At 37.7% G+C, this 27,513-nt stretch overlaps 1 protein-coding gene across 3 annotated transcripts in view; it reads right to left on the reverse strand.

Moving 5' to 3' along the window:
* Window positions 1–1,366: 1,366 nt before the first annotated feature.
* The window catches only part of LOC129776135 (dynein light chain 1, cytoplasmic), a 41,845-nt gene continuing 15,698 nt past the window's right edge, over window positions 1,367–27,513 (reverse strand). For all 3 annotated transcript variants that reach the window (XM_055781571.1, XM_055781570.1, XM_055781572.1), the window contains 2 exons: window positions 22,685–22,853; window positions 1,367–3,170 (listed from right to left, as the gene is read on the reverse strand). In XM_055781571.1, coding sequence (XP_055637546.1) covers window positions 3,009–3,170; window positions 22,685–22,853 — 331 coding nt within the window. In that variant the 3' untranslated portion in view covers window positions 1,367–3,008. The remainder of the gene's footprint in view (window positions 3,171–22,684; window positions 22,854–27,513) is intronic.

The following is a 27,513-nucleotide window of genomic DNA, read 5'->3' on the forward strand; positions in this document are numbered from 1 at the left end:
CCTAGCTACACCCAGGTGTAGCCGGCGAAAAAGTCATAAAATATTCACTAACCAAAGTAGACCCTACGACGTGCGACGGGGGACGAAAATGGCGGAGGACAGTAACGGCGGGGGACAATGCCAACGCAGTCACATGAACAAACACCGAAATCACTTGGCGGAAAAACACTATATTTTTTTTTTTTAAAACACTTGGAAAAAATCACTTTTTAAATGTCAGTTAAATTAAAATCAATTTGGGATATGTAGTAAAAAGAAAAAAAAATTTTAACCTATACCCTTTGGGCGTCCTATCTCTCACTAACTCCTGGTATTAAGAAAGGTTTGGTCACTCACCGATCGTGTTGAAGAACCACTCCTAATACACCACCAAATGGTAGTGGGGTAGCGGGGAAGGGACCGGATACCGCCGACGGCAGGGCAATCGCCGCAGCGGTTCGAAGCGACGAAGCGAAGAAAACCTCTTTCCACACCTCCTAAGCTGGTGATTGATGAGTAGAAATTGCGCCAAAATCGCGCGTCACTGGCAGGAAAAACGTAGCTGATGAGACGGGCACAAACAGCGGGACACGCAGGGGGCAGTGAAAACTGCCGGTCAAAGTGGCCAATCCGACCGAACCAACTTCCTGAATGGCCGTTGGGGGCTTCTCGGCTGCTTCCTCCTTTCCTGGTATCCGGTCAACTGTTGCTGAAAAAAACGCTATATTTAGGACCGAAATCAGCTTTGAAAAAAGCTATACATTCGGTTGTAGGAGAAAACTTCTAGTTATTATTCTCTTTTAGAATGGCGCTAAAACATAACCGTTGCGGTCGAGTGTCAGTAGCACCATTGAACTTTCATTACATAATACCTACAAGAAAAGATATGAGAAAATTGTTTTAGGCTTTTCAGAAACCATCTAGGCATAAACCATTTGCAGTAAATATCTGGGTAATTTTGTTTGTTCTAACTCAATCGATAGCTCTGGTAACATTCGAAAGTGTATTGAATATTGAAAAATTGAAATATAAATGTGTTATTTATATTTTACTATTTTATGAAGCTAGACAAGATTTTCTGTGCTAAACTGCATTTAATGGTATTTATAATGAAAGAAGAACGTTATAAGCACGGAAGTATTCTACCAATTAATGCGTGTTCCATATTTTTTATGGTGGTGTGTTTTACCGACATTCACATTATCAGAATATCGACACATTTGAGTGAATTTCTTGTAACGTCGTGAAACGACTCTCGGAATGACTCTCAATATGAAGAATTATTACGCATTTGTACATATATGAACTGAAAATACGAAGCAGTTGAAGTCACAAACGTTGAGAGGCACTATAAGGACGAAGATTCAATAAAAACTTTTTGTATACATTTGGTTCGAAATGCGTTCTTTTTTTATTTATACGACCCAGTTTTCATTTGAGAGCATCTATGATCTCCAATGAGTGTTCGGCATTATTCTCTCTGCATTTTGTTTTCTTTACACAAAAATACTGTAATAATTCCATTCATACAATAGCTAATGAGAAGTACATAAATTGATTTGACCCGGTATTTGATCTGTTGGTTTTACTTCATATCTTGTGTGTTTAAACTAGTTGTTTAACTTCGGCATGTGCAATTATTTCTTTCTTACGTTTTACGTCTGAACGTGTTCGTTTTAATTGTGGCTGTTCTATGGAAATATATGTCCGAATGAGTGATTCCGAAGAGGCATTTTGAATTTCAACTATTTTCACCTATGCTGTCGTTAGAACTAGTACTCTATTTGCTGCAAACTTAAAGATATTTGAATTATAAACCCTTTTTTGTTGCCAAGCGATATTTCTAAATATATTTCCTCTTTTCTAGCTGCTATCCTTACGCTCTGGATGCCAAAAAATAACCTGTTGATCAGAACACTTCTTGTTTAGCTGTGTTCTAGTATGTGATCGTTACGTGTATGTGTGTCTGTATGATTTGAAGCGTGTGACGAACGAGCGATCGAATGACGGTTTTGCGACTGGACTTACGTTAAAACGTTCATTGAGATTGGATTTTCACGTTATTTTTTATCTTATTTGTTTTGATTGGGAAAATACACACGTACATACACTGACAATACGACGGGATACTTTCCAAGGATCCAAGAGAAAATACACACCCTAGGGGGCAATATATCAAGGCGATTTGTTTTCTTGATTTACGGATTGGTCTCAAACAACAAGTTCGGATGGATGAAAGGAGCGAAAAGGAAAGATAAAGTTTGATAAAATTTAGATGTAACGGACAATCGATGTGCTTGAAAATAAAGGCTAGGGATACGATTAGTCTATTAAATTAGCCCCATGCCTCGCACACTGAAAATGAATTCTAACATCTTGTCCATTCTGATTCTATCCATCGTTATTTATTAATAATCCATTATTTTGCATAAAGAAGAGTAAAGAGTCGTTCGTGAATCTACTATGCAAACTTCAGTAAAGAATAAAACACGTTCAACGCATTACTAATTTGTAGTTATGATTACAAACAAAGGCTAATTTGAACAATTTTTCTCTAATCAGGTTGATTACAGCTATCAAGGATTCAACCGAAAAGCTCGCTTGAAATCAAATTATTAATTGGCTATTATCTCTCTTCCTTCGAGTTCCTCTAAGTCGCATTTTTACATAAGATTTAGCGACTTCATTGGTTTTGTTTTCCTCCGGAAATTATCTATAGCTATGAACCTTTTTTTCTCGTGGTGCTGTTGATGTTCTGCTATGTAAAACTGGACCACGATCTTCTCAAAGCCAACACGGCTCGGTTATCACACAGTCGCGGTCGGCCCTACATGTTTTCCTCGTTAAACCGGGCGTTGTGGTTGGTTTTTGGTTGGGCAATGTTATTAGTAATAATAATTATAATAGTAATAATAAGTAATAGTAAATAGAATGTGTTCCTCTGCTGCTCTGCGATTCCCCTTCTTTATCTCTCTCCAGTATGCTTCATCGACATCGTGTTATTCCTACTGCAGCTCTAGCATCGGTTCTTAACCACTCTTGAATAAAAGGATGGCGACTTGTCCCAGATAAAAATAGATGAAGTGACGCGTTTCGTGTGTGACGTATGAACCAAAATTTCGGCCGACAATACAGTGCCAGGTGGGGTTGTACTTTTTGTCGAACTCTTTCTTGATGTACGCTGCAATGTCCTGCGATAAAACAGAAAAAAACAAGATCAGTATTATTTTATTTAATGCAGAAGTGATAAGAGAAACTTGAATAGTGATATATTTATTAGTGTTTGTGCTACATTTTAACAAGACTTTTCGACAACCGTTGCTGAGAAAACTTTCTCCAACGCCACGTTCTACAGTCAATCAAACAAACAATTTGAACGAATAGATCTTGAAATTTTCTTCCACCTCCATTATTGACGACAATCAGAAAAAAATTATAGGAGGTTGTGTCCAAGATACGACCGCATTGTTGACGTAGAACTACGCTGTTATTTTATATAAGTCGCTTGTTTATACCTTTGGATATTATTCTATAATGCTGAGAAATTTTAGAAACAACTGCTTAGTAGAATAATCTCTGAAATGGTTTTTTCATTGTAGAATCAGTTGGCGATAATTGATTGATGATTCATTCTTGCCCTCGCAAAACAATCGTATGTCGCAATTTATTTCATGTCAATGCATTGAAAAATTTACCTCGAACGCTATTCCGGTGGCCTTTTTCGAAATTGACATAGACTCAGTTACAGTCGATTATATACATGTTGCACCAGCACCATTATTCCATATCTAATAACTACATCAATATATCTTTGGCACCGCATGGAAACAACAACAATGACAACACTTGCAAGTATCAAATATCATGTTACATGTTATTTAGTATTGCCTCAAAAGAATCGCACCTCTAGGTATCGTTCGTGCAACGTAAACCAAGCGCCAAACAAGCGTTCACCATAGCATGCGTACAGAGCCATACATTGGTGGCTTGAAACTACTAGGAATATAAACACTTCTCATCATTTTGCGCTATTCTCAAAAGAAACGCTTCTGTTAATATTACTGGCCTCGAGAAGAGATGCATTACTTTCTCATGCTCGAGAGAAGCGCAGCTGTCACCCTTAGTGGAGGAAGTTACATAAAAAATTCCAGAACATTTACTTTCTTGGTGACTAAACAAGCGAAATAAACTCTTTTTGTTAATAACAACCTCGAAAACAGTAGCAATGCTTCATTATGATCAATATTAGCGCAAATGCAATCCTAGTTGAAGGCAGTTTTGCGACTGGCACGCGAACCCAAATAACTTATAACATTCCAGTAAGACATTTAAGATGCTTGGTATTTCCCAAATAATTTTTTGGTGCACAACCTTAACGTCTGCTTCGCCATAACGTCAGTTTAATGCATTGATGCATTCTCAAAGGCACCAACGAAGCCCTTATGAAGATGGAAAATAAACAATGTTAACTGCTTGGAAAAAGGCTGAATTATGCCACACAGCTTGTACTCTGCTGTAACACCCATCGATGCAAATTCGCTGATGAGTTTTGTTGTGTATTGAAGCTAGCAAAGTTCGAGTTTCCCGCAAAAGTCGCAAAGCAAATATAACCTACACCTGGGTAGTAATGGGTTAAATTGATTTGGTTGAAGAATAACTGAAGGAATTCGCGAAACAACATCATAATTGGGGGGTCTTCGTAGCCACTTGGTTACGCGTTCGCTTACTAAGCGATCGATCGTGGGTTCAAACTCAGGGCCCTCAATTTGAGCATCTTTGTGTTGTTATAGAATAACTATGTCCACGCAACCATCATCAGCTATGGAGATCGATCCACGGTGGAACAAAGATCGATTCATCCATACAACTGCTCTGCTCTGCAAGAAACATCGGGCTGCTGTTCTATAAATAACCCAACAATGATCAATATCAACTGTCTCCGCTGTCCGGTCTGCTGAACAATGGAAGAACAGATAGAATACCCTTACGCCTAAAATGGCTACTACAGTGTAATTTACCATAATGTAATGGAACAGAAAATCTCACGCCTAAATGGCTACTACTTCTACTGTGTAACTTACAATTTATAGAAACATAAACATATGTACATGTACACGATAAAAACCCGGCTCTGTTACAGATAAATTGCTAATGAGCCTGATAAATAAATAAATGGGATAAAAAAAAACATCATAATGATGCCTTCTGTGGTCCAATTGGGTCTCAAACAAAAAAATCAACAATTCCACCAGGAAAAATGGCTTTATTCTATGAAATTTCTGAATAATTCAAGACCCGCATCGACCGAGGGAAAGTTATAACAACATCTATCATTATTATTATTTTGCTTCGGGAAACATTTCAAAACAAGTAAATCGCAACACATGATGTTCGAGAGCAAAAGCTTCGATTCGATCAGTTTCAATCGATCTACGCAATACGAAATGAAATTTTGCTCGGTGTGATAATGATAAGAATCGAGTCGAACGCTCGATTCGATTTACATAATAGAGCACTATGTATCAAAACATTTTCAAAGAAAAATAATCCTCCTTTGGGATAGATTAGATGTAACTATAGATGTAGTATATGGTAATTTCGACAATATTTAGTTTCTATTATTCAAACCGCGATTCATCTCTCAGTGGAACAAGCAAGTGGATGAAAAAGGATTCCGAAAATAAATCGATACTTGAATTTCATGACCATCTTAGTTCTAGGCCAAACAACAGTAGTAAACAGGACAACAGTGGGCAAGCACAGAAGCAATAAACAATTCGACTCCACAAATAAACGAGGGGGTGGGTATATGTGTGCAGGTAACAATCCAAGTACGAATGATATCCGAAACATACGCCCAATGTCAATGTATAGCTAATCAAAACAAAGCGATGTTAGCCATACAATATGAATTTAGCAGTTGGCACAATCCAGAAAGCCCAACAAAAAACTGGTTGTTTTGCTTGTATCAACAAATAAATTACGCGCTCCAACGTCTGAGTTTTAAAGTAAACTTTCAGCATATAAAAGAACGCGAAACGTATGTTTATCCTTTAACGAACGTGCAGGGAGCATCTCCTTCAACGAATTGGAGTGGGTACAAACATACCTAGACCCGGCACATTCGATTCAGCTTCGGCTGGCCTTGATGTGCCACGCATCACGTTGAGCATCATCTTTGCTCGCCCGAGATACAAAACTGTAAAAGAACAATTTTCTCACAGAAAAAATACCCTGCAGCTTTTGCAATTTTGAGCCGTATGAAATGTGTTAAGTAGAAGCACTTGGCACAGTCAACTACATGAGAAGGCATAATTCTTCATTCGTAGCCACCATCCACAGGGGCGTCCATAACCAGACACAAAACAGCTTAAATGTGTCTACATAAGATCAAACCTATCCAGCTATGCAGTACAATAGAACCCCGATTATCCGCGAAATAGTCGGGCTAGGTCACCGCGGATAATGCAATATACGAGGTGTAAACACGAAATAAGGATATTTCAGTCTTTAAGTCACACTGACAAATTTTGGGGAGCTCTAAAGAATTAATATGGAACTCGCTTTCGTGGATAATCCACACCGCGGATCATCCGCTCGCGGATAAACGGGATTCCACTGTATACAAGTGAGCGATAGTTGGCCAAGGACAAACGAAAACGTCGTCCGTTCGCCGAGGAAGGAAATTTCTTTTTTTTCTTTAACTAACAGAAAAGATAATTGATCACTAGCTTCTCAGGGTTCGAGCGTAGATTTATTCTGATCCATATTAGTGAAATGGCGATTAATATTCATTACACATTTATTCGGTGGAATTTTACTTATGAATGTTTAAAAACTGTGAATAACTATCTCAAATAAATGTGCGAAGGCTAAAATATTACATAGCTCTGAAATATTTTTTTTCGTAGAACGAAAAATTATCCTTTCTCATCGTATCGTTTGGCACACAATACGTTAATTTTTCGAATTCTACGATTGTAAGCGACTGTGCGTCGAAAATAGAGCCACTGCAGGCAACCGGCGGCAGCAAAAATTGCATCCCGTTTGTTATTTTTATGAACTCTACCAGTACAAGGAATAACGACGACACGCTATCACGACCTTAAAAAACGTACCCACATATCGACTCATAGGAACAAAATTATATGACACCCGCATTATAAATTAATAAAAAGTATAGTATAAATATTATAATATAGTTATAATTTTATTATTTTTCTACATATCCTATAGTTATATTTAGGTGCCTAGAAAAACAACAGCAAAATTCTATTCTTCACAGCCTGTTTCATAGAGTGAGAGAGTACTCTATATGTTTCAAAACTCTGCAGTTGAAGTGTTACCTTCAAATAGTAGATAAAAGTTCGGGTAGATGAAAGTTTGGGTTGAATTTATTACAGGTCGGATTCCATTATAAACTGACTCGATTATATATGATTCGATTGTATTTTTTTAAACAATTTTAGACTCGATTATATACAGTTTGAAAAAAGTATTTTTTCATATTTTAAATATGGCTTATTTCAAGAAAAAAAAATACACTGAAGTCGCTTTTTACGCGGTTTTTTATACGCGGTTTATTTTTACGCGGATTTCGATATTTACGCGATTTTTTTTACGCAGCACGTTTGATACGCGTACAAATTGAATGTGCTAATTGATGTGACTTTTAACGAAATAAGTTTGTATTGTATCACTGATTAGTAGCTGAGAAATAAAAGGAAATACCGATATCATGATTGCAGCATACAAAAAAAATCAGTTAATCAATTGTTAAAATATGAGTTGCATTTTTAATTATTAATTCACTGTTTGTTAAATTTTTATACGGATTTTCAAATTCACTCGGTTTATTTTTACGCGAATTTTGGAATTTACGCGGATTTTGGAATTCACGCGGTTTTTTTTACGCGGATTTTGGAATTTACGCGGTTTTTGTTTACGCGGCACGTATCCCCCGCGAAAGAAGCGACTTCAGTGTATAACGTTAAGGTGAAAGTTAGTTGGCTATTACAAGTACAGTGGAGTAAAAATCGTTGTTTTTGAAAATTTTGATTGAATGTTCACCAACAATTGTTTATACAGGGAAACTTCGATACAACGTACCCTCGTTATAACGTACCCTCGATATAACGTCACTCGATATAACGTACATTTTACCTCGATATAACGTACACATTATCAATGTCCAAAAAAATTTTTTTTTCTGAAAGTGCAATAAATTATCTGTATTTTGATACTAAAGTTTGTATTGTAACTTGAACCAATCCCGAAATACAACTGTTTTGTGATTCCGGATTCTAAATGAATCAATCATCAATCAACAGAACGAAGGGAAACATCATGAGAAAAGTTGGCTTCGTCTTCTTATTGATTTTATTCATCAACCTTACTCAAACAGCAACACAATAAAGTAATATAAGGTACGTTTCAGAGTTCTTTATTATGCTTCGATATAACGTACAATTCGATACAACGTACAATTTTGAAAGTAAAATGTACGTTATATCGAAGTTACCCTGTAATGATATTGCAGCGAAATGTAGAAAAATAAAAGTTAGGATGTCGAAAAACAAATTGTAGAGCAGTTAGAGTGCTTTAATCCGGTCGATAGAAACATTCAAGTTTACTATGGATTTTTGGGATAAAATTTATAATAACACCTTATGAACACCTATCTTTTATGTTTATCATTCCAACATGTTATTTAAACCCACTAATTTATATGTTTCACAACTATATCCTGTATTATTTTGTCATCTTTCAAATGGAAGCAACAGAATTGTTCTACAGAATTGTTCGCGCAATTTTTTAATTAGAGCCAGTTTAAGGGAAACAGAGCCCGAAACAGAGGAAAAGTTCAATATCTCTGTCATTGTTGAAATTCGAACATATGCGTAGAAGGATTTTTTTCATCAAATATAATTCTCTATCACCACCTCCTGAAAGAATTTGTATTTTTTATGTGAGAAAGGTATTTTTTGACTTTAATTGAATGAATCAAAAATTAAATTCTTTTTATATATTCAAAAAACGAAAAATATATGTATAAAAAACAAATAAAAAAATTGTTTTGACTCGATTATATACAGTGAAAAGAAATTGGGGGCTATATGAAATCGAGTCCGCCCTGTAAATGTATATTAGAGTGCCAATGGATGTATGGGAAAAAAAGTGACCTTCGAGTTTTCGAAGGGAACTTGATCAAAAATGTTGATTCCCACGAAAAACTACCCTATGCAAAATATCAGCTCAATCGGACTTCATTCACTAGTGTCGCACAGTCGTCAAAGTTTGAGTGGGAATCGACATTTTTAATCAAGTTGGTCAAGATGGTCATTTTCATTGGCACTCTAATGTATACGTTGATGTTTGGCAAAGGTATACATAGTCTGAATAAAAAGATAAAACTTACAGGTACATAGAATTATCTCAAAGTTCAGCCCCTCTACAATACGGTTGACCTGGATTAACTGACAGAAAACTAGGGTACACACTAAAATAATGAAGGATTGATCGGGTCTTCTATCTGACTTCTGTCACGGAATGGTACGGCTTGCCGTTCAGCCTCGGCTTTATAAATATGTTAAAGCACAATGAAGACCACGCTTTCTACTTTGGGTGTAGGCGATAGCTTTGAAAATTGAATCATTATCAACCAAGACGGTTAGACTATGTAGACAAACAACATCAAACGCTGATTCGATAGTCTTTCCTAGAAAACATTATTCGGAATAATAACATCCAATTTGGTTAGAGGCATTGTCATGGGATTTTTCAACATCTGTACAATTTGGCGTCTCAGAATTCAGCAATTAACATTGGGCACACGTAAATGTTACATTGAGAATAGATAAGTAGAAAATAATGTAATAAATATATAATTAAATTATAGCCACATCAGAAAATTTAACCCTTTGCGGTCGGTTTTTTTCTGGAATTTCCCTTGGGAGAGATCCTCTTCTCTTTCTACGCTGATAATCTACTGAGTACCGTTATCTATTATCCACAGAAATTGCGTATAAATTCGTGAACAAGATCACTAAACACTAAAAATCGTTTAGAAAAAGTGTAAACTATTGAATATGGTTGAATAAATTATTCAGTATGATTTTTGGGTACTTTCGTATCAGCGTCGCCGGAGCCGAAATACAATAGATAGCAATTTTATTGTACACACTGGCACTCAGATATCTTTTGTATTGTTGCTGCCTTGTTGTTTGTAGTGTTTTGTCATTTTTTATTGATACGAAAATGCGATTTTATGATTTGCGGTATTTAAGCATGAACGCCTCAGGAGCGCAATTTTCATTGTTTTTTTTCGTAATGAAATTTATTCTGAGAGCAACGTAATGGGTACGTAGTCCCCATCAATCGAGGATAAGGAACAGAGGCGGCCCTAAGCCGTCGAGGTGACGCTATCCGAGTCGGTCGCCGACCCGCCGTCGGGAGCGGCGGCCTTTTGCAAGCAAACATGTATTCCATCGATTGCCCGGTTAGTTTGAAGTATAGGAGACGATCCTTTAGTTAGGTCCGACCGAGCGTCGGACGGCATACATTTATCCGGTTAATTTTTGCACTTAAATATAAATGATATTTGTTCGGGCGGTTAAATACCGCGCCGACGAAATAGTTTTGAATGAATTAACACTTTCTGGTAATCAAATCTCAAAATGGTAGGTTTAAAAGTTCTCAATATATTTCTCTTTAATCGGATTCTCGGGTGCACACATTCACGTTTCGGCGTGTTCACTTCGCGTTCGGCAATGCATCAAAGGGTGGCTCATCGTCGAGGGGATGTTACTGCGTTGATGTTGCTGCTGTTGGTTTTCTCTGCTATTCGTGATTTTTTCTGCATCGGTTGGATTATTTCGGTTCGGTTGTCGTTCGTATCTCGGTCGGATGAAAACTGGATGATGTGTGCGAATCGCGCACTGTGTTTATAGAAAATGGGTTCGGTGCTATTAATGTTTCTTCTTGTTCGTGGTTTCTGATTGGCACAGCGCAAACATAAAATCACTTCCTTCCGTTGAAGACGGAACAATATATTTCAAAGTATATACAAGGCAATAACAATGCAAATAATATTTGAATGCCAGTGCGAACAATAAAAATGCTATCTATTGTATTTCGGCTCCGGTGACGCTAATACGAAAGTATCGATTTTTGCTGTGGTGGCTAAGAGCAGACATACGACCGCAAAGGGTTGACAGGAAATTTTACTTAGAAGTTTTACAAAGCATTTCAACAACACCTTCCTGTCTGTTTTTTCTATAGAACCATCACACTTTATAATCTATAGCAAATTCTATTATTTAGATAAAATGGATGGCGCAAGCCACAGATTACTGAATGCAGTCTCTGTCTCTAACGGGTTAAACACAAGCATGTGAAAATGGAGATAATTTCCCCTGTCTTTCCATCAAATTCACGGCAATTGAATACCATAATGCTGCAATGGAGTTGAAATTATTCTTTCACGTAATTATTGATAGATCCATAAATAAATGATAAATTTACCTCTCGTACAAATGGTGCTAGAGTTATACACTCTCATTCTCTATCACTAGAAAAAAATGGGAATGATATTTAGCCACATCCGCAAAACAGAACGAAGAGTTCATTTTGAATTTGTTTTCATCATGGCATCGTCTGTTTTCACACTCTGTGTACCTACAGAGTGTTCACCGCGGCTTCGCTGCTTCATCGACAGCACTCATTTAAACTACGTTGAATTAAACATCAGCACATTAGCTGCCGATGAATAAGTAATCAAAATTGCTCATACATTTTCACTTGGCGATGTTTTTTAATCGCAAAAGGCGGTATAATAATCCTAAAGTCGTTGAATTCTTAATATCTTCACACTGCACACTGCTGATGATGCGGAGAACGTCAAATCACATGAATATAACTCACAGCATCCGTAGCATGCGTGCGTAGCAATCTAGAAACAAACATTTGCTCTGTCTCAAGTCGTAGTGACATCGCTAGTGTCCGATTCCGGGTGTATCTCATAAATCAAAAAAAAAAATTAAATTATCACATAAGCAGGATTAAGTTGATTGGCAATATAAATCACATCCTTCACATAGATTATCATCACACACTCACGGTTAGCAAATGCAACGGTTTTCTAGGTGAAACAAAAAACTTCCTTCACATTAATATAATACAAACAGATAACCATCCAACAACAACCACTCTGGATAATGAACCGAATATGAAGTGGAGCAAAGCATGTAGTCAAAACTTTCGGAAATAATTTAAACATTTAACATTTACCAGGTGTATGCAAATGAAACTGGAGTTCTCTTATTGAAAACATGTTAGTTGTTCATGTATGATTTATAATATTTTATTCAATTGCTTTGGAACCTGCAGCTTTTTACATCAGTTATTGAGCCATTTTCACACGTTTTCGTGAGAATTGAGGTGCTACAAAGCGAGTGCGTGTCCCATCGATAAAAACAGAAAGTGGGTTATATCTTAGTATAACCGCAATGGTGACGTAGGACTATCGTTGATTCAGTGATCCTTTGTTTGAAGTTGAATCTGAATTCATTCTGACTGAATGAATAAATGAATATTTGGGGGACTTCGAAAACGAGAGCGTTACGTTGGAGGTACAAGGTTTTATGCATCCAATATTGAATACGAAAATATCCTACTGATGGGGAAGAATAATCTTCAGAAGCTATCCTGTTAATTGCGATTGATTGAAAAATCACAAAACCAAATGTATTTGGTCACAGTGGTACATGGATCGAAAACATTCAAATAAACTCTTTCACATGAATGTAATTTTAAATTCCCAGAGGAACTGGCAGATTATTTTCCGGATCTTTCTCGATGCTGAATGGCATCCAAACGGAAAGAATTCCGTGCGTGTATGTGTGTGTGTAGCGGCTGCTTCGATGGTCACCTTCTCTTCTCCTGAAGGATCGGCTTCTCTGTGCTCCCTCACAGTTTCAAACAAAACTGCTTGCGTTTCAGGGCAGATCTCGATCCTTCGCCGTCCAGCATCCTCAGCAACGATGTTGTATTGTCGATGTCCGCACGAAAAATGAATGCGTCTCGCCACCAGAATATCGCTTAAGTATGCTTTTTGTGCGTGATTGAATCGAGAAAAGGCGTGGTTTACGATGGCAATTTGGAAGGCAAACTAGAGGGGAATGAACTCTCTGAGCTCGGAAATTTCGGCGACTGAGCAATAATCGATTGCGGGTAGCGATCCCCGATTTTTTAAATTAATCGTTCATCAGCTAATCGAATACTTTTCAGCAGTTTGTTATTCGATACGATTAATCGCCCCAAATAATCGATTAATCGATTAAACGTCACACTGAGCGAAATAATTAATTAGACTAATGTTCCTCATTTGCTAGAAAGCCATCTGGAATCAAAAAAGTGTTCATTCCGCCTGAATATCAATTATTATCTTTTACGCTCCCCTAAACTCGTTAACGAAGCTCAATTCGCATTGACGCCATTGCGCTTTGTTTACGATCCCAGAGGAGCGTCAAAGATAATGATTGAATTTCAGTATAAAACTGCAGCGGCCATAGGTTTTTTTTCTCTGGATTTGGATCGATTAATCGACGTAAACTATTCGTTCGCTACGATTATTGGTTGCGCAGTATTCGTTCGATTAATAATCGATTTCTGTAGGAAGTATTCGATTAATCGATTAATCGAACGATTATCGGGGATCACTAATTGCGGGCGCATACAATATTGGATACGGAAATATCCTACTGATGGGGAAGAATAATCTTCAGAAGCTATCCTGTTAATTGTGATTGATTGAAAAATCACAAAACCAAATGTATTTGGTCACAGTGTTACATGGATAGAAAACATTCAAATAAACTCTTTCACATGAATGTATTTTTAAACTCCCAGAGGAACTGGCAGATTATTTTCCGGATCTTTCTCGATGCTGAATGGCATCCAAACGGAAAGAATTCCGCGCGTGTATGTGTGTGTGTGTAGCGGCTGCTTCGAGATCTTCCCGGGGAACCGTTTGTGGCATCACTCTCCTCCTGATGGATTCATGTCTGGCCTAAGGTGCAAAAACAGGCTCTTGGTGAACTTGATAAACGGTGTATCCGCGCTTTCATGATAAACGAAGAGCTTCACCACAACAGCGACAACATGCTCCAATCGCTGTTCAATTAGAACTGAGTGGATTTCCGAGCGGCGCTCGCTTATTGGTGATTTCAATAGCATGTTTTGAAAGCAATTTTAAGACTATTGAAACAAGTTTTTGGATCAAAAAGTAACAAGTATAGAACGCGTAGACATTTTATCTTTCGAATGAAGTGTTTATCATACCATTTCGTTCAGTTGTTTAGGAGCTATTAACGCTCAAAATCTCGGTCTCCGGCGTAACGCTTTCGTTTTCGAAACTTTGATTTTACACCGGTATAGAAATGAAAGACGTAGTCCTACGTCAAAACAAATGGTGATCAAGTATGGAAAAGTTCATTCGCTCATTTCTCCACACCTAATTATAAATCACTCTTGTATCTGCTTGGAATAATCATGGCGAAAAGAATGCAGCAAGCAATCGTGAGAACGCACGATGAATCATTTTTCATTCTCCGACCATCTTCATTGGAGACTGAGAGTGAACATAACAAAACAAAGAGTGGAAAACAACATTCAATGAATGAACACTCGCGTAACTTTTGAAAAGGTCCAATGTAACATTTTCGCCAACTCGAGAAAAACGTAGTTGAAGACCCGAACATTTTTTCGCGAATTGTCTTAAAAGCTATCAATCTTTATCACTGTTTTCACCACTAGCTGTCAAGAATAACTTCGTAAAACCAATCGTAACTATTGTTCCGTGATTTGAGATTAAGGTTGAAGCCTGGGAGCGAAAAATGTTACATTGGACGTTTTGACTGCCCGCGTTTGCACATTGGACATATTACGTTGCACTTTAAAAATTTGAAACTAACTATTAAACAACAATCCAAATATCAGCATTTCGTTCTAAAGACTGATTATTATTGTTATCACTCGTTGAATTGCACTGAAATCGATAACAACACCTGTAAGAAACAAATTCCAAAACGACCGAAGTACGACTGCGAGTTGTTTTCACTGCTTTGTTACTTCGGACGTTTCGGCCGTCGGAGGAAAGTGGCGTCCGAAGTAACAGCCGTGTGCTTAAAATTCGAATCTGTACATTGGATATTTTTTGTATCGGCGACAAAAAGATGAAGAAGATAGATACGTGAACGATTGTTTTCGTAATACATTCAGTGATTGAAAACTAATAGCGTGCATCCATTAACTCAGTGTTTGGATTTCGATCAAAATCGAATGATACACAATGTGTCATGCAAGTAAACTCTCACGAGCATATAACCAAATATGAGAGGATCATTCAGATACTTGTATGAATGTCAGTAATCACTTGTGTAATATTTAGTGATTAAACTGAGAGAGGAACGAATACTGTTGATTGCATATAAAACTATGCGGTCTATATGAATATACACATTTCAAGGGATAGAGGCGTTAAAAATGGAAAATATAATCTGACTACCCTTCCTTAGCCTCTATCGAGCTAAATAATCATATAGTTTGCACTCTCTGAGACTTAAAAATCAGGATCTGCTACATTAGCTGAATATGAATCTTTCGCTTTGCGTTGTCCGTACGATCCTGCTGTTTCATGATGCATGGAGAGGTCGGTATGGACCATAGAACCTTTTCAAAAGTTACGCGAGAATACTCCTTTGGAAGGATCGCACGAAACAAAATACCGAATGAGTCAAAATAAACTGAATCTGCGTGGCGGTATGTTTTTTTTCCCTTGTACTCTTTTCCTTGTCAGCATTCAAGTGCACGTAAATCTATCTTTCCGCTCACCAATAACTTGCGTTAATATGGTTTTTTGCGTCGACTTAGATCGTTTCATACTAAAAACAAAAAAGGTCATTGCAATAGTGCACAGGAAACAACTCGATTTCCTATCTACCTATATTTTACTGCCGCGATCGAGGCTCAATGTTTGCTCATTGAGTGGAAAACGAATGATTTTACAAAGACACTCGCTGGCTCAAGCAAAAATTTCCAATTTGATTTTCTCACCATCTAACCTCATTCCGATGAGGGAATGCAAAATTTTCTGAGAATAGATGAGCGGAATCGAGACAGTATTTTTCCGGTCAAATCAAGAATGAACTTTACGAAGATGATAGGTGAATATTTTCTGTCTCAAACAAAGTGAGGCATAATCGGAGAATAGAAGGGTGAGTTTTATCTGTGACTGAGTGTTGTTGAACGAATTTCGATGCGATTTTGCCCATTTCTGATGGTGATTCGAAGGAGTCAAGTCTGGTGAATAAGCCGCATGCGGTATTTGATCTTGATTAGGTAGATCAAACATTTTCCCGGCCGGTCTTGTTCGGTATGTAGGGCATTGTCATCTTCAAACATTTTCGGTGGTTCTCCACGTTCCTCGTTCCTCGTTCCTCACATCAATACTACTACTTTTAAACTTTTGCATCTTGCGAGAGCATATTCGCTGTAATCTTCCATCAACATTCTATCTCGAAATCGATTTTTTAGTGTATAGCAAAAATCAATAATTTTCGCAGTTCGTAGGTCCTAGGCATTCAACACAAAAAATGTGACTGTATGACAATTTTGAATCGGATGTTGTTCACAGATGTCAAAAACATGAAAAATGACAATGTGAGATGTATATAAATACGTAAAAAGTGTTTAGTCATCAAACAAGTTTTGTTCACGTGATAAAAAAAATTGTTTATTGAATAAAATATTGGACGCGCAAAAAAAATCATAAAAGCTACAATAATTTCGAAAAAACACAACAAAACACAACCGAAAATCAAAACCACCGTCCCGCCCAATTACCGTAGTTAATTAAAAATATTAACCCTATTTATTAAGATCGTGGTCATCAACCATATCTAATAAACATGTCACAAAATTTCGATCATTAACATCCTTACGAATACACATAGGGTAAAAATTAAAATCTAGCCCACTATCTACTACAAAACTTCTATTAACCAAACTACACTTCGCTTCGAGTCTATAGAAAGGATATGAACGATCATTTTCATGGTTCTTTTATTATCACGATTGAACACAACGCGCTCGACGTTCCACTTTCGTTCCCATTCACGAGCTCCTGCCACTGCATACTGGATAGATGCTTCTTTTTTGTGGAAGAGCCTTGTAATTGTGCTTTTCATTCACCACACCATACAACCAACAGCACGAAAGTCAGCCACATTCGAATCGTACGACTGACGTTTTTAGTTTGATCGAAATTTGTGTGCCCACACCACACCCACTGTACGTCCACCACCCCTCTCCGGATATCCTGTCGGATGACGAACATTGTTTTTGTTGTGGAAGGATGTTCGAGAGGCTGAGGCAGCGAAATACTCTAACAGTTCTCGTTAAAACAAAAAAAAGAGTTAGGCTACTAGTCGTAGATGCAGACCAAGAATGGAGGAAGAAACTGTAGTTTATCAGAAAATGTTACTTCTTGTGCGAATGGTAGTGGACGTATCGTTGAAAAAAAGGCTATCCAATAAAAATCTAGTACCCCTTGCTATAAATAGTAGAATAAGTTGAAATGTAAATACACTATAGATATACGAATAGATTTATAAATTGAGTGTTCATCAACATTGTTACAATTTCCTTATATCCCATCCTTCTCCTAAAAATATGTCACCCTCCTAAACTCGAGTACACCGCGAGTAATCGGTTTTCCACCTTACTAACCATAGATGTAAGAAAATTGTTTATATATATAGTTTTAAAATTATATTTAAGAATTCGGCTCCTTTAAACTTAAGTAACTGAGCCTGCAAAAATAAACGAATTAAAAAAAAAAAAAATCTAGTACAAGCTTTCGTTGCCTCGAGTCAACTGAATTTCCCACATTGTTAAACACGTTAACTGCCACGTCAGTCACCGGTGACTGTGAGTTTTCGCTCAGGCTGCGTCACCGGAGACTGACAGTATAACATATAACAATAAAGGTAACTCATATAAGCATGTAAGCTTATAAGCATTCCCGTTCGAACAAACATACCTTCCACTACCATAAGAAAAGATGGCCCTAATATGTTTAAAAATGTCCATAGAATCGCTATAAAACCGTGGTACTCAACGTGTTAATTGATTTTTTGTGTGGAGGTTTACTCTTACCATTTGGTGTGAACAAGACCGCGCATATAAATTAGAACGTAGCTCATTATAATGATGATAGCATAATTCCCATCCCATTGTCGTCTATTAAACGTTCAATTTCTGTTCAAATGCGCAATACGTTCAATTTCTTCCGTTGCGCATCGTGAAATGATTGAAAAATTATTGAGACTTGCCTAAACCACTGCTACTTCCCCATTCAATATCAATCTGTTCAATTAAGAGTTAAAAAATACAGTTCAACAACTAAGGCAAAGTGAATAATTACGACCGTGCTAATGAACCAAATTCCACCCAACTGTGCTCATTATTTTTAAGCAATTGGTACCACCCCTCCGTGCATTCAGCACAGCGGCAAATGAAGACGCCGGTAGTTGCTACGGCCAATGTCGCAATTACAACACTTTTTTCACTACAAACAAATGAGGACGACGGCGATGGGAGAGGAAAAGCAATTCTATGCCAGTCGTCGCACCGAGAACTTGCAGCTTCATAATGTTCCGTCTAAAAATACTGCGTGTTGAGTCCGGTTTGATCCGCAAACTGCTACTGCCGAACAGGCATGAATGGTTTATAACCCATCCACACGCCACGCAATCACATCAACATCCTCCACATCGACTCATCGCGTTCTCGTCTCTAGCGGTATAAGCGGCATAAGACACCACTGACCGCCTCATGAAAATGAAAGAAAAACTTGAGCGTCAAGTGTTTTACTAGCCAACCATATATAAAATATATGGCGCGATGAATGTTTGTGTGTGCAAATATATAAACACTGAGCTTATTCTAAACGCATATTAGCAACAATCGCATTCTTGACCCCAATGGCAAACATTAATCCAATATCCGTTTTTCCATTGCGTTGTTCGCCATTGCTTCCGGCTTTTTTCGCAGCCGTCGGTCATAAATAGAGAGTGCTGTGGCGCTAATGGCAAATTTTCCACCGTTCATGTGTCTTGGCGTAGTTAGGTTTTGTTGTGTACCTAAACACGACAAAACCGCTTCATCAAATTCGACGAAGTTTATGGAAACGAACAATCACATCAGCGACAACTGGTAATTCACAATAGAAAACACATTGTCGGGAGAAAAAAATACCGATACGATTGCTAAATATTCATTAGAACTCATTCAAAAGAGTAAAAGTAGAATTTTTCAACGTAGAATGACGACTTTAATTTTTTTACTTTAAAATAAAATAGGTTACAAAAATTAAGAAGATTTTTTTGTGTGAAACACAAAAGTAAACAACCTTTTCCTTGAATACTGCCTAGATTTTTCCTATCAATGACTAACACCTAAGTAAACAGCAATGGTAAATTATCGACATACCTCCAATTATCTTATTTCATTATAGCAACGAATGGTACCTATCCTCGGGCGTTCGCCGTAATTCTTCTTGTGACTTCTCAGTCATTGTCGTCACAATAAATGCTATATTATGAATGCCCCAAACCATTGCTAGCAACCGATATAAAGTGAACAGTTTCATGTATCCTACTTTCGGAAAGTCAGCTCATCGTTGGAACAGATGCTGGGAATCGCATCGATTGGCTGCCCATAGTAACGACGATGAGAAATAACAAGAATTGGGGATCCACCAGCAATTCGTATCGTGCAGATACGGATGGTGACAATCCAAAGTAAATGTTCATCCATGACTCTCATTGCAGAATGGAGACTAAGCTTTTTTTCATTGTTTCGTCACAACTTTCTGATATTTTCCGGTAAGGAACAATGCAATTGTCGCCCCGATCAACTGCGATGACATATCGAAAATGCTTGACAAAAAGAAATTCGAGCAGAGAGCTGGAGGGTATAGAGAATAGACCTTTTGACAATTTGAAATTATATTTTTAGCGTTATCATTCGCTATAGGTAACTTAATAGATTGATTGTACTTTAATAAATACCCGATACACCCAGGTTTTTTTACACGGTTTTTTCGCGCGGGTTTTACGAGGTTTTTTTACGCGGATTTTCCAATTGACGCGGTTTTTTTACGCGGATTTTCCACTTAACGCGGAAAATACCAGTGCAATATCACATCTCTCCCTCAGCTCACACTTCTCTTTTATACTCCTTCAGAACATATTACGGTAATAAGTGCTTGTAACGGAGCTTAGCGCTTATGAAGAAAATTAGTGCCGCACCTTATCATGATTCTTACGTGAATTTTAGGTGTTGGGTAACGGGAGCTCACCGGACGGTACAACGGGACGGGGTTTTTACGGGCAACGATTCGTGAATGTCTTTCCCTATCTTCTTAGCTCTGGACGGTCCAACAATGGTACTGCACGTGCATCGGCAGTAGGGTGTGCAAATCACAAGGGAATCTTCTAGCAACAGCAGATGACCTCATTCGTAAGGAAAACCGAACTATGGCCACCAGTAACCAACGAAATTGTTGAAAAAAACTACGGGCTTTCGGAAGCGAGCTTTTTACTTCTTTTTTACGTAAGGATATTCCCATTTGATATCTATCGCGGATTTTCCAACCATTAGTGCCCAGCGTATGAAATTTAATACGCAAAAATGCCCGTTTTTGAAAAACTGTTTTTGATGAAACTAAAGTGTTAAGCGCATTTTAAATGATACCACATGACAATTTAAGAGTGTTTTTTGTGTCAGTGTCATTTTATCTGTCATTTTTGTTGTTTTGTTGTATACTAAAGCTTGTAAAGTTCGAGTTTCCCGCAAGAGTCGCAAAGTAAACATAACCTGGACAGTAATGGGTTAACGCGGTTTTTTTACGAGGTACGTATCCCCCGCGTAAAAAAAAACCTGGGTGTACATAGAAAAACAAATAATTTGACTCTCAAATAAAAAACTCTCGTGGTAATTTTTTGGTGTCCAACCTTCAATATATACTCAAATCGAGCAAAATGAAAAAATCTGCCTCTATTCGCGACGGTTTGGGAAAAGAATGTATCGCAACTGGAGCCGCCAATGCCACTTGACATTTTTTCAGTCTGGTGTGCCCTTCCGTTTGTGGTGTATGGAAAATGAAAAAAAAACAATTTTTCGATTTTCCCAAAATAACAAAAATAACATCTTCCACTCATTTCAGATTAAAGACGTTGTGTATAATCCAAACATAATTCAACGCAAACGGCAGAAACACGACATGGACGTGTTAGCTTACCTTTGAACACGCAATTCGAGTTGACGGCAGTTAGCTTTGTATTACGAAATGGAAAAGGCATGACAATATGGGCTTGCAGAAGAAATGAACACACTTTTAAAATACAAATTATGAATGGAAATTATTTTTCCCAAATTAAATTGGTACTATGTAAATGGAAATCACTTTAGCTTGCAAGTGGTGAAAAAATATCATACAAAAACTGTGTCTAAAGATAATTTTATGGTAAGTTTTGGTGAGAATATCTGAACATTCATAGAAAATAGTTTAAATTAGGGTCAGAACAACGTACTTCTAGTAGGCAAATAACGCAAAAAAAAAGTTTTCATACAAATTTTAGCAATTTAAAACTGCCTTAGGGCCGACAAATCTGATAGAGAACAGTTGGCCTCATACAAACTAAAATCGTCTCCGGATGTCGACACCATTCCGCCGTCAACGCTAAGCTAAGACAAGACTTTGCAGCGATTCCGGACCGATTCTGAACCAGAATGTTGGTTCTTATAAACATGCTTTCTCGATCAATTCAACAATTTTCAATAACACTTAAATATTTCTACATAATGTACTTACAGTGCATACTCTCGTATTAGGTTTGATGACAATTAATATCAGAAAAATGTAATTTGTTGACAGTAAAACTTTTGTACTACATCGGCCAAATGTTACTTATTAGAAAATATTATACGAGAAACATACGTTACAGGTATGGGAAAAAAATTTTTAGAATTTTTATAACATTGAAAATCTTGATATCACGCGTGGTTCGGCATCCCTGTTAATTGCCTTCTTCCTTCGCTCTCATCTCGGGTAAATGATTCGCAACCTTTACGGTAGGCTTGCATTGCTTTTCCCCATCGAAAATTTCAGTCCTTCTCACCCTTTAGGCTGCTAGTGATGTGACACTGAAGTGCGCGTTGTGAATGTGCCATTTTGCCAATATTGTTTGCATAATAAAATGAAAGTTCTAAAAATAATTTAAATTTATTACAAGCGCATCCCGCCACCATTCGTTTGTTCCGAGAGCCGCTACAGCAGCATTCAATAGCGACCTTGCTCGATCCGTTTCAATGGAGGGCCGGAAAGTCTTGTGTCTGATGGCATAAAAACGGTAGACGCTAGGAACACCCCAACGGCACCAGAGGGCACGGGAAAATAATGTAATTTCCCATCGGTCAGCTGAGTGGGTTGCAATTTAGTGTGAATGCCAGAGGACATCCTTGGGGCACAATGTTGAAGAGTGCGTGTGTTATAACGTTCCCAACTCATATTTCGCGATTCGTGTTCGCCTGCTTAATATCACGTGTGTCAACGGCCTTTAAAATAAATCTGTCAACTAACCTTTTCGATGTTGTACTTTTCCAGGGCTTGCGTCGCACAATCAACGGCGTCCTGCTGCATCTCTTCGCCCATATCGGCGTTTTTGATCACTGCCTTACGATCGCTCATTTTGCTGCGGTTTCTACTGTTCGATCTGCTACTGCTAGGAGACGATGGGGAAGGCGAGGTCCTGCAAAACGAAAGCAAAAAAATATGTTAATCATCTGTCCACAGCGGAAATGCTCAGTAAGCAAACAATACTAAAAACATGTATGTTATCCTTAATGCAAACCCCACCAGAGTTTTTAAATTTTTCGTTTTGTTGGCCGAGAGCCTGATCCACTTTTGAAATAAACATATAATTCTTTCATTTCTCATTTGCCTTTCGTTCTTCTTCATTTGAACTCGGAATACTCGGAATCTATATTTTTGTAGAATTGAAGAACTTTAAATATAATTTTGAACGACTATCACCGCGCAGTCTGATTGCCCAATTTGAGGGAAAATGTGAATTAAAACACATATTTAGAATCTGAGCACTTCATTTTGGCGATAGCGATCAAATGTTGATGAGACGCGATGAATGTGTCTTAATCGACTCATACAAAGCTGATATCAACCAAATCACGGGGTCAAAATCTACAAGACTTCTGCTCGCAGCAAGGTTCCTAACAGATTCAAATTTGTTTTCGCAGATAAGATCGCAAAAAAAAATCATGATTTGGCGAAGGAACCTTTTCTGTCCTGTGTTTTTATGGCGGATATAACCATGAGTTTGTAAATATACAAAAGCGAGTTTTTCAACAAACGGATTTTATCCTTCATTTAGACTCATGATGGTCCAGTTCCGTTGCGACCAGATCTAGCCAGCCTCCATTACAGCAAGTACGTACTACCAATGTTTGGATTTCGATCAATATCGAATGATACGGTGATTTTCGAATTAAAGTATGCAAGTAACCCCTCACGAACATATAACCAAATATGAGTGGATCATTCAGGTACTTGTATGAATGACAGTAATCCTTTGTGTTACACTAAATGATTGAACCAAGAGAGGAACGAAGACTGTTGATTGCATATCTGAACTGTACCAGACATCGCACACCATTTTCGAAGCCTGCATACAAGTTTGAACCACATACATCGTCCCGTTCTACTCAATTGTCTGGAAAAAAGGTAATGTAGATGATAGAATTTCGAGCGACATAGCATGCGCTGCCATAACTATTTCTCAAATAGTGACTTGGGTCGTTGTGTTTATGTTTGATTGCTTACCGCATCCATGTGAAAATGCTATTTTCAGGAAGTAATTTATCAATTAAAAAGGAACATTTTTTCAGATCTACCGCTGATTATGAGGCTAACGTGATAGCGTGCAGTGAATATTTGTGAAATCACGCCAAAAAGATGAATAAAAGTGATATTTCAATATGCCATTTTCACTCCCCCACGCTCATAGAAACAAACGAAGTTTCGTTATTTTTACGTTACGAAGTTGATGATTCGAAGGCTCTCAGTGTCGGTGTGTATGTTGTGAGAGAATAATCGCCAATTAATTAAAATTTCTCCGAAAATGTTACTGCTTATGATATGATGAGAACTAAGCATACTACTCTCTGGACCTTTTTAACACATAAGTTATCAAAATAAGCCACAATACAGTTGTCATCTGTTAAAAAACAAACAGTTGAATGATTTAATGAGAATTTTGGCTCAAATTCTCATGCAACCGAGAGTATTTTGAACATTGTTTTGTTTCTTCCATATACAATCCATATTGAAAGCAAATAATTACGACACGATATTTTGCTTGCCAATACAGATATACTTCGCCTACTGCTCCACCTCAATATGTACCTCATTGCGTTCTACTATAGCGAAAACCGCTGCACAGACAAGTGCAGAGCGAGAAGTTATACAAGAAAAATTACGTCATCATTCGGTCACCATTTACGGAGAGAAGCGAATGGGAAAAGAGCTAAAACGAAAAAGTTTTTGTTTCTCACTGGAGCGGTGTTAATCATATAGTTTGCACTCTCTGAGACTTAAGAATCAGGATCTGCTACATTAGCTGAATATTAATCATTCGCTTTGCGTAGTCCGTATGATCCTGCCATCTCATGATGCATGGAGAGGTTCGACATGTATATGTTAGAGGCAAAGATGAAAATAAACTTTCTGCACCGAAAGCGTACAAGACGGTTTTCCTTGCGTACTGGTGTATCATGAAGTACGAACCGAAGCAGAGTTGTCTCGTTCTCTATTGGGCCGTGATTTGTAGCACGTAACAACAAAAGAATGCCGCTGGTGGAAATAATTTCTGTAAGATCATATATGAACGAACGAAAGTAACTTTTTCAGTAAATGGATCAATTGGCAAACACTGCGTACTACAATGGTGCAACCACAATGAAGTTCTGTTCATCCCAAATCCAAATTCTCCTCAGTTCCGTTTAATAGAGAAGTGGTATATTCATTACAATCAACAGGCCTGAACATAAGTGTCCTAATTTTTTTTCTAAAAACGATTCTTAATCAGACTCAATTACTTATTATCTAACTTTACAGAATCAAATGTCACCTTAAAATAAAACTTAATTTCTATATAATTAAGACTAACAATTCAGTAATAACTAAATCTAACACTAGATATATTGGACAGGATTTGGATTTAAGACTGGGATGGAGCTAGTGGGGTAGTTTGGTTTGATGAGGAAGGAAGGAACCAAACAGAGATATCATTTCTTTTGAAAAATTGCTAAAAGGAGAGCATAAGGTTGAGGTCGCGACTGATCAATCGACAAGAATTTTATTTTCTCCAAAGAGTTAAAAATTGCAGCCATTTCCGCAACGTACACCAAGCAGGGATTTCTCAACCTATAATAGGCACTGAAGTTTTCGTTAAATATTCCAATCCAAAACCAGTGGAGCCATTAATGCATGATCCATGAGTAAAAAACATTCTATCAGAACTTACTTCGCCAAATTTCGAAGAAAACATCCGTGGGAGAATCACAAAACGTGTATGTTCTGGAATATCGCGTATTTCTTGATGCATGGTTAAATTGAAATTTACAGCGGAATCACAGAAGTACGATAGATAGTCTTGGGTTATGATGGTTGGCGAAGGTTGCAATCCTTGTGTACGGAACTCAACATATAAGGTGGTGAACCTTGACTCTGGATTCAATTGAAGATGTTCTTCGAAATTATCAATTACCAATGGATTCAAAAACTTACAGCGAATGAGATATCTGTATGATATTTCTATAAATCGAAGAGGCAGAGGAAGTACTCCAGCCAGAACCTCAAGACTCATCGTATGAGTCGATTGCATGCAACTTAAAGCAATACGCAAGCAACGATATTGTATTCACTCCATCTTAAGAATATGAGTCTTAGCTGCCGTCGGAAGCAAAAACTACCGTACTCGAGAACCGATAATATCGTTGTTTTGTATAAACTTACGAGGTCTCCTGGATGGGCACCCCACCATGTTCCAGTTATTGTCTTGAGAAAGTTGATACATCTAGAATCGAAATAGACACCAAGATATTTGAAATTCATAGAGTGGGTTATTGTTTTGCCGAATAAATCAAGCGGAAATATTGCGGGTTTGTGCTTTTTAGAAAAAACTACCATCTCTGTTTTCTCCGTAGAGAATTCGATACCCAGCTTGATAGCCCATGTGGACAAATTGTCCAAAGTATCCTGTAATGGTCTTTGCAGATCGGTGGAGGAGGATCCCCTAATGGAAACCAAACCACAATGTCTCGAAAGGCAATTATCGATGTCATTAACATAAAAGTTATATAATAGGGGGTACAAACATGAACCTTGTGGAAGGCCCATATAGCTTAGTCGGGAGACTGCCAAATTTCCATGAGCAAAACTCATGTGTTTTTTCTGACTGCAAATTATACAAATAATTATTTAAAGTTGACGAGGGTCCACAATTATGAAGTTTATCTGATAATATATCAATAGAAACAGAATCAAAAGCCCCTTTGATATCAAGGAAAATCGAAGCCATTTGTTCTTTATGAGCAAATGCTATTTGAATTTCAGACGAGAGCAACGCTAGACAATCGTTCGTTCCTTTACCTCTTCTGTACCCAAACTGCGTATCTGAAGGTAAATTGTTCGTTTCAACCCATTTGTCTAAACGAAATAGAATCATTTTCTCCAACAATTTACGAATGCAGGTTAGCATTGCGATTGGCCTATATGAATTGTGGTCGCAGGCTGGCTTGTTGGGTTTTTGTATGGCTATAACTCTAACTTGTCTCGCGCGGAACAACATTTAGCTCTAGAAATTTGTTGAACAAGTTCAGTATAAGTCTTTGGACGGAATCGGGAGGATTCTTCAATATATTGAACTTTATCTTATCCACTTGTTACACGAAAGAAGGGCAAATGAGAATTCTACCATTGAAATTTTTTTATGATCGCTTTGAAACGGAAAGTCACGTACGATATTTTGTGTTAGAACGGAATCTGGGCAAACCTTCCTCAGAAAACTGTAGATCCAACGATCAGAGTATTCCTCACTTTCGTTATTGTGGCTCCGACCCCGCATTCTCCTATCCGTTTCCCAAAGAGTGCTCATAGCGGTCTGTCTCGATAGGCCATTGACGTACTCTCGCCAGTTACCACATTTCTTTGCTCTAGTCAAATTCTTAAGTTTGCGTTCCAGGGCAATGTAAGTTCGGAAACAGTCCATCGTTCCTTGTTTTCTGAATTCCTTGAACGTAGTCGATTTTTCAAGATAAACTTTAGAGCACTCTTTATCCCACCATGGGGATGGAAGACGGCGTCGAAATTGAGTGGTAGGAACACGTTTTGTT

This window comes from Toxorhynchites rutilus, chromosome 3 (assembly GCF_029784135.1).
Source record: "Toxorhynchites rutilus septentrionalis strain SRP chromosome 3, ASM2978413v1, whole genome shotgun sequence".
NCBI lineage: Eukaryota > Metazoa > Arthropoda > Insecta > Diptera > Culicidae > Toxorhynchites > Toxorhynchites rutilus.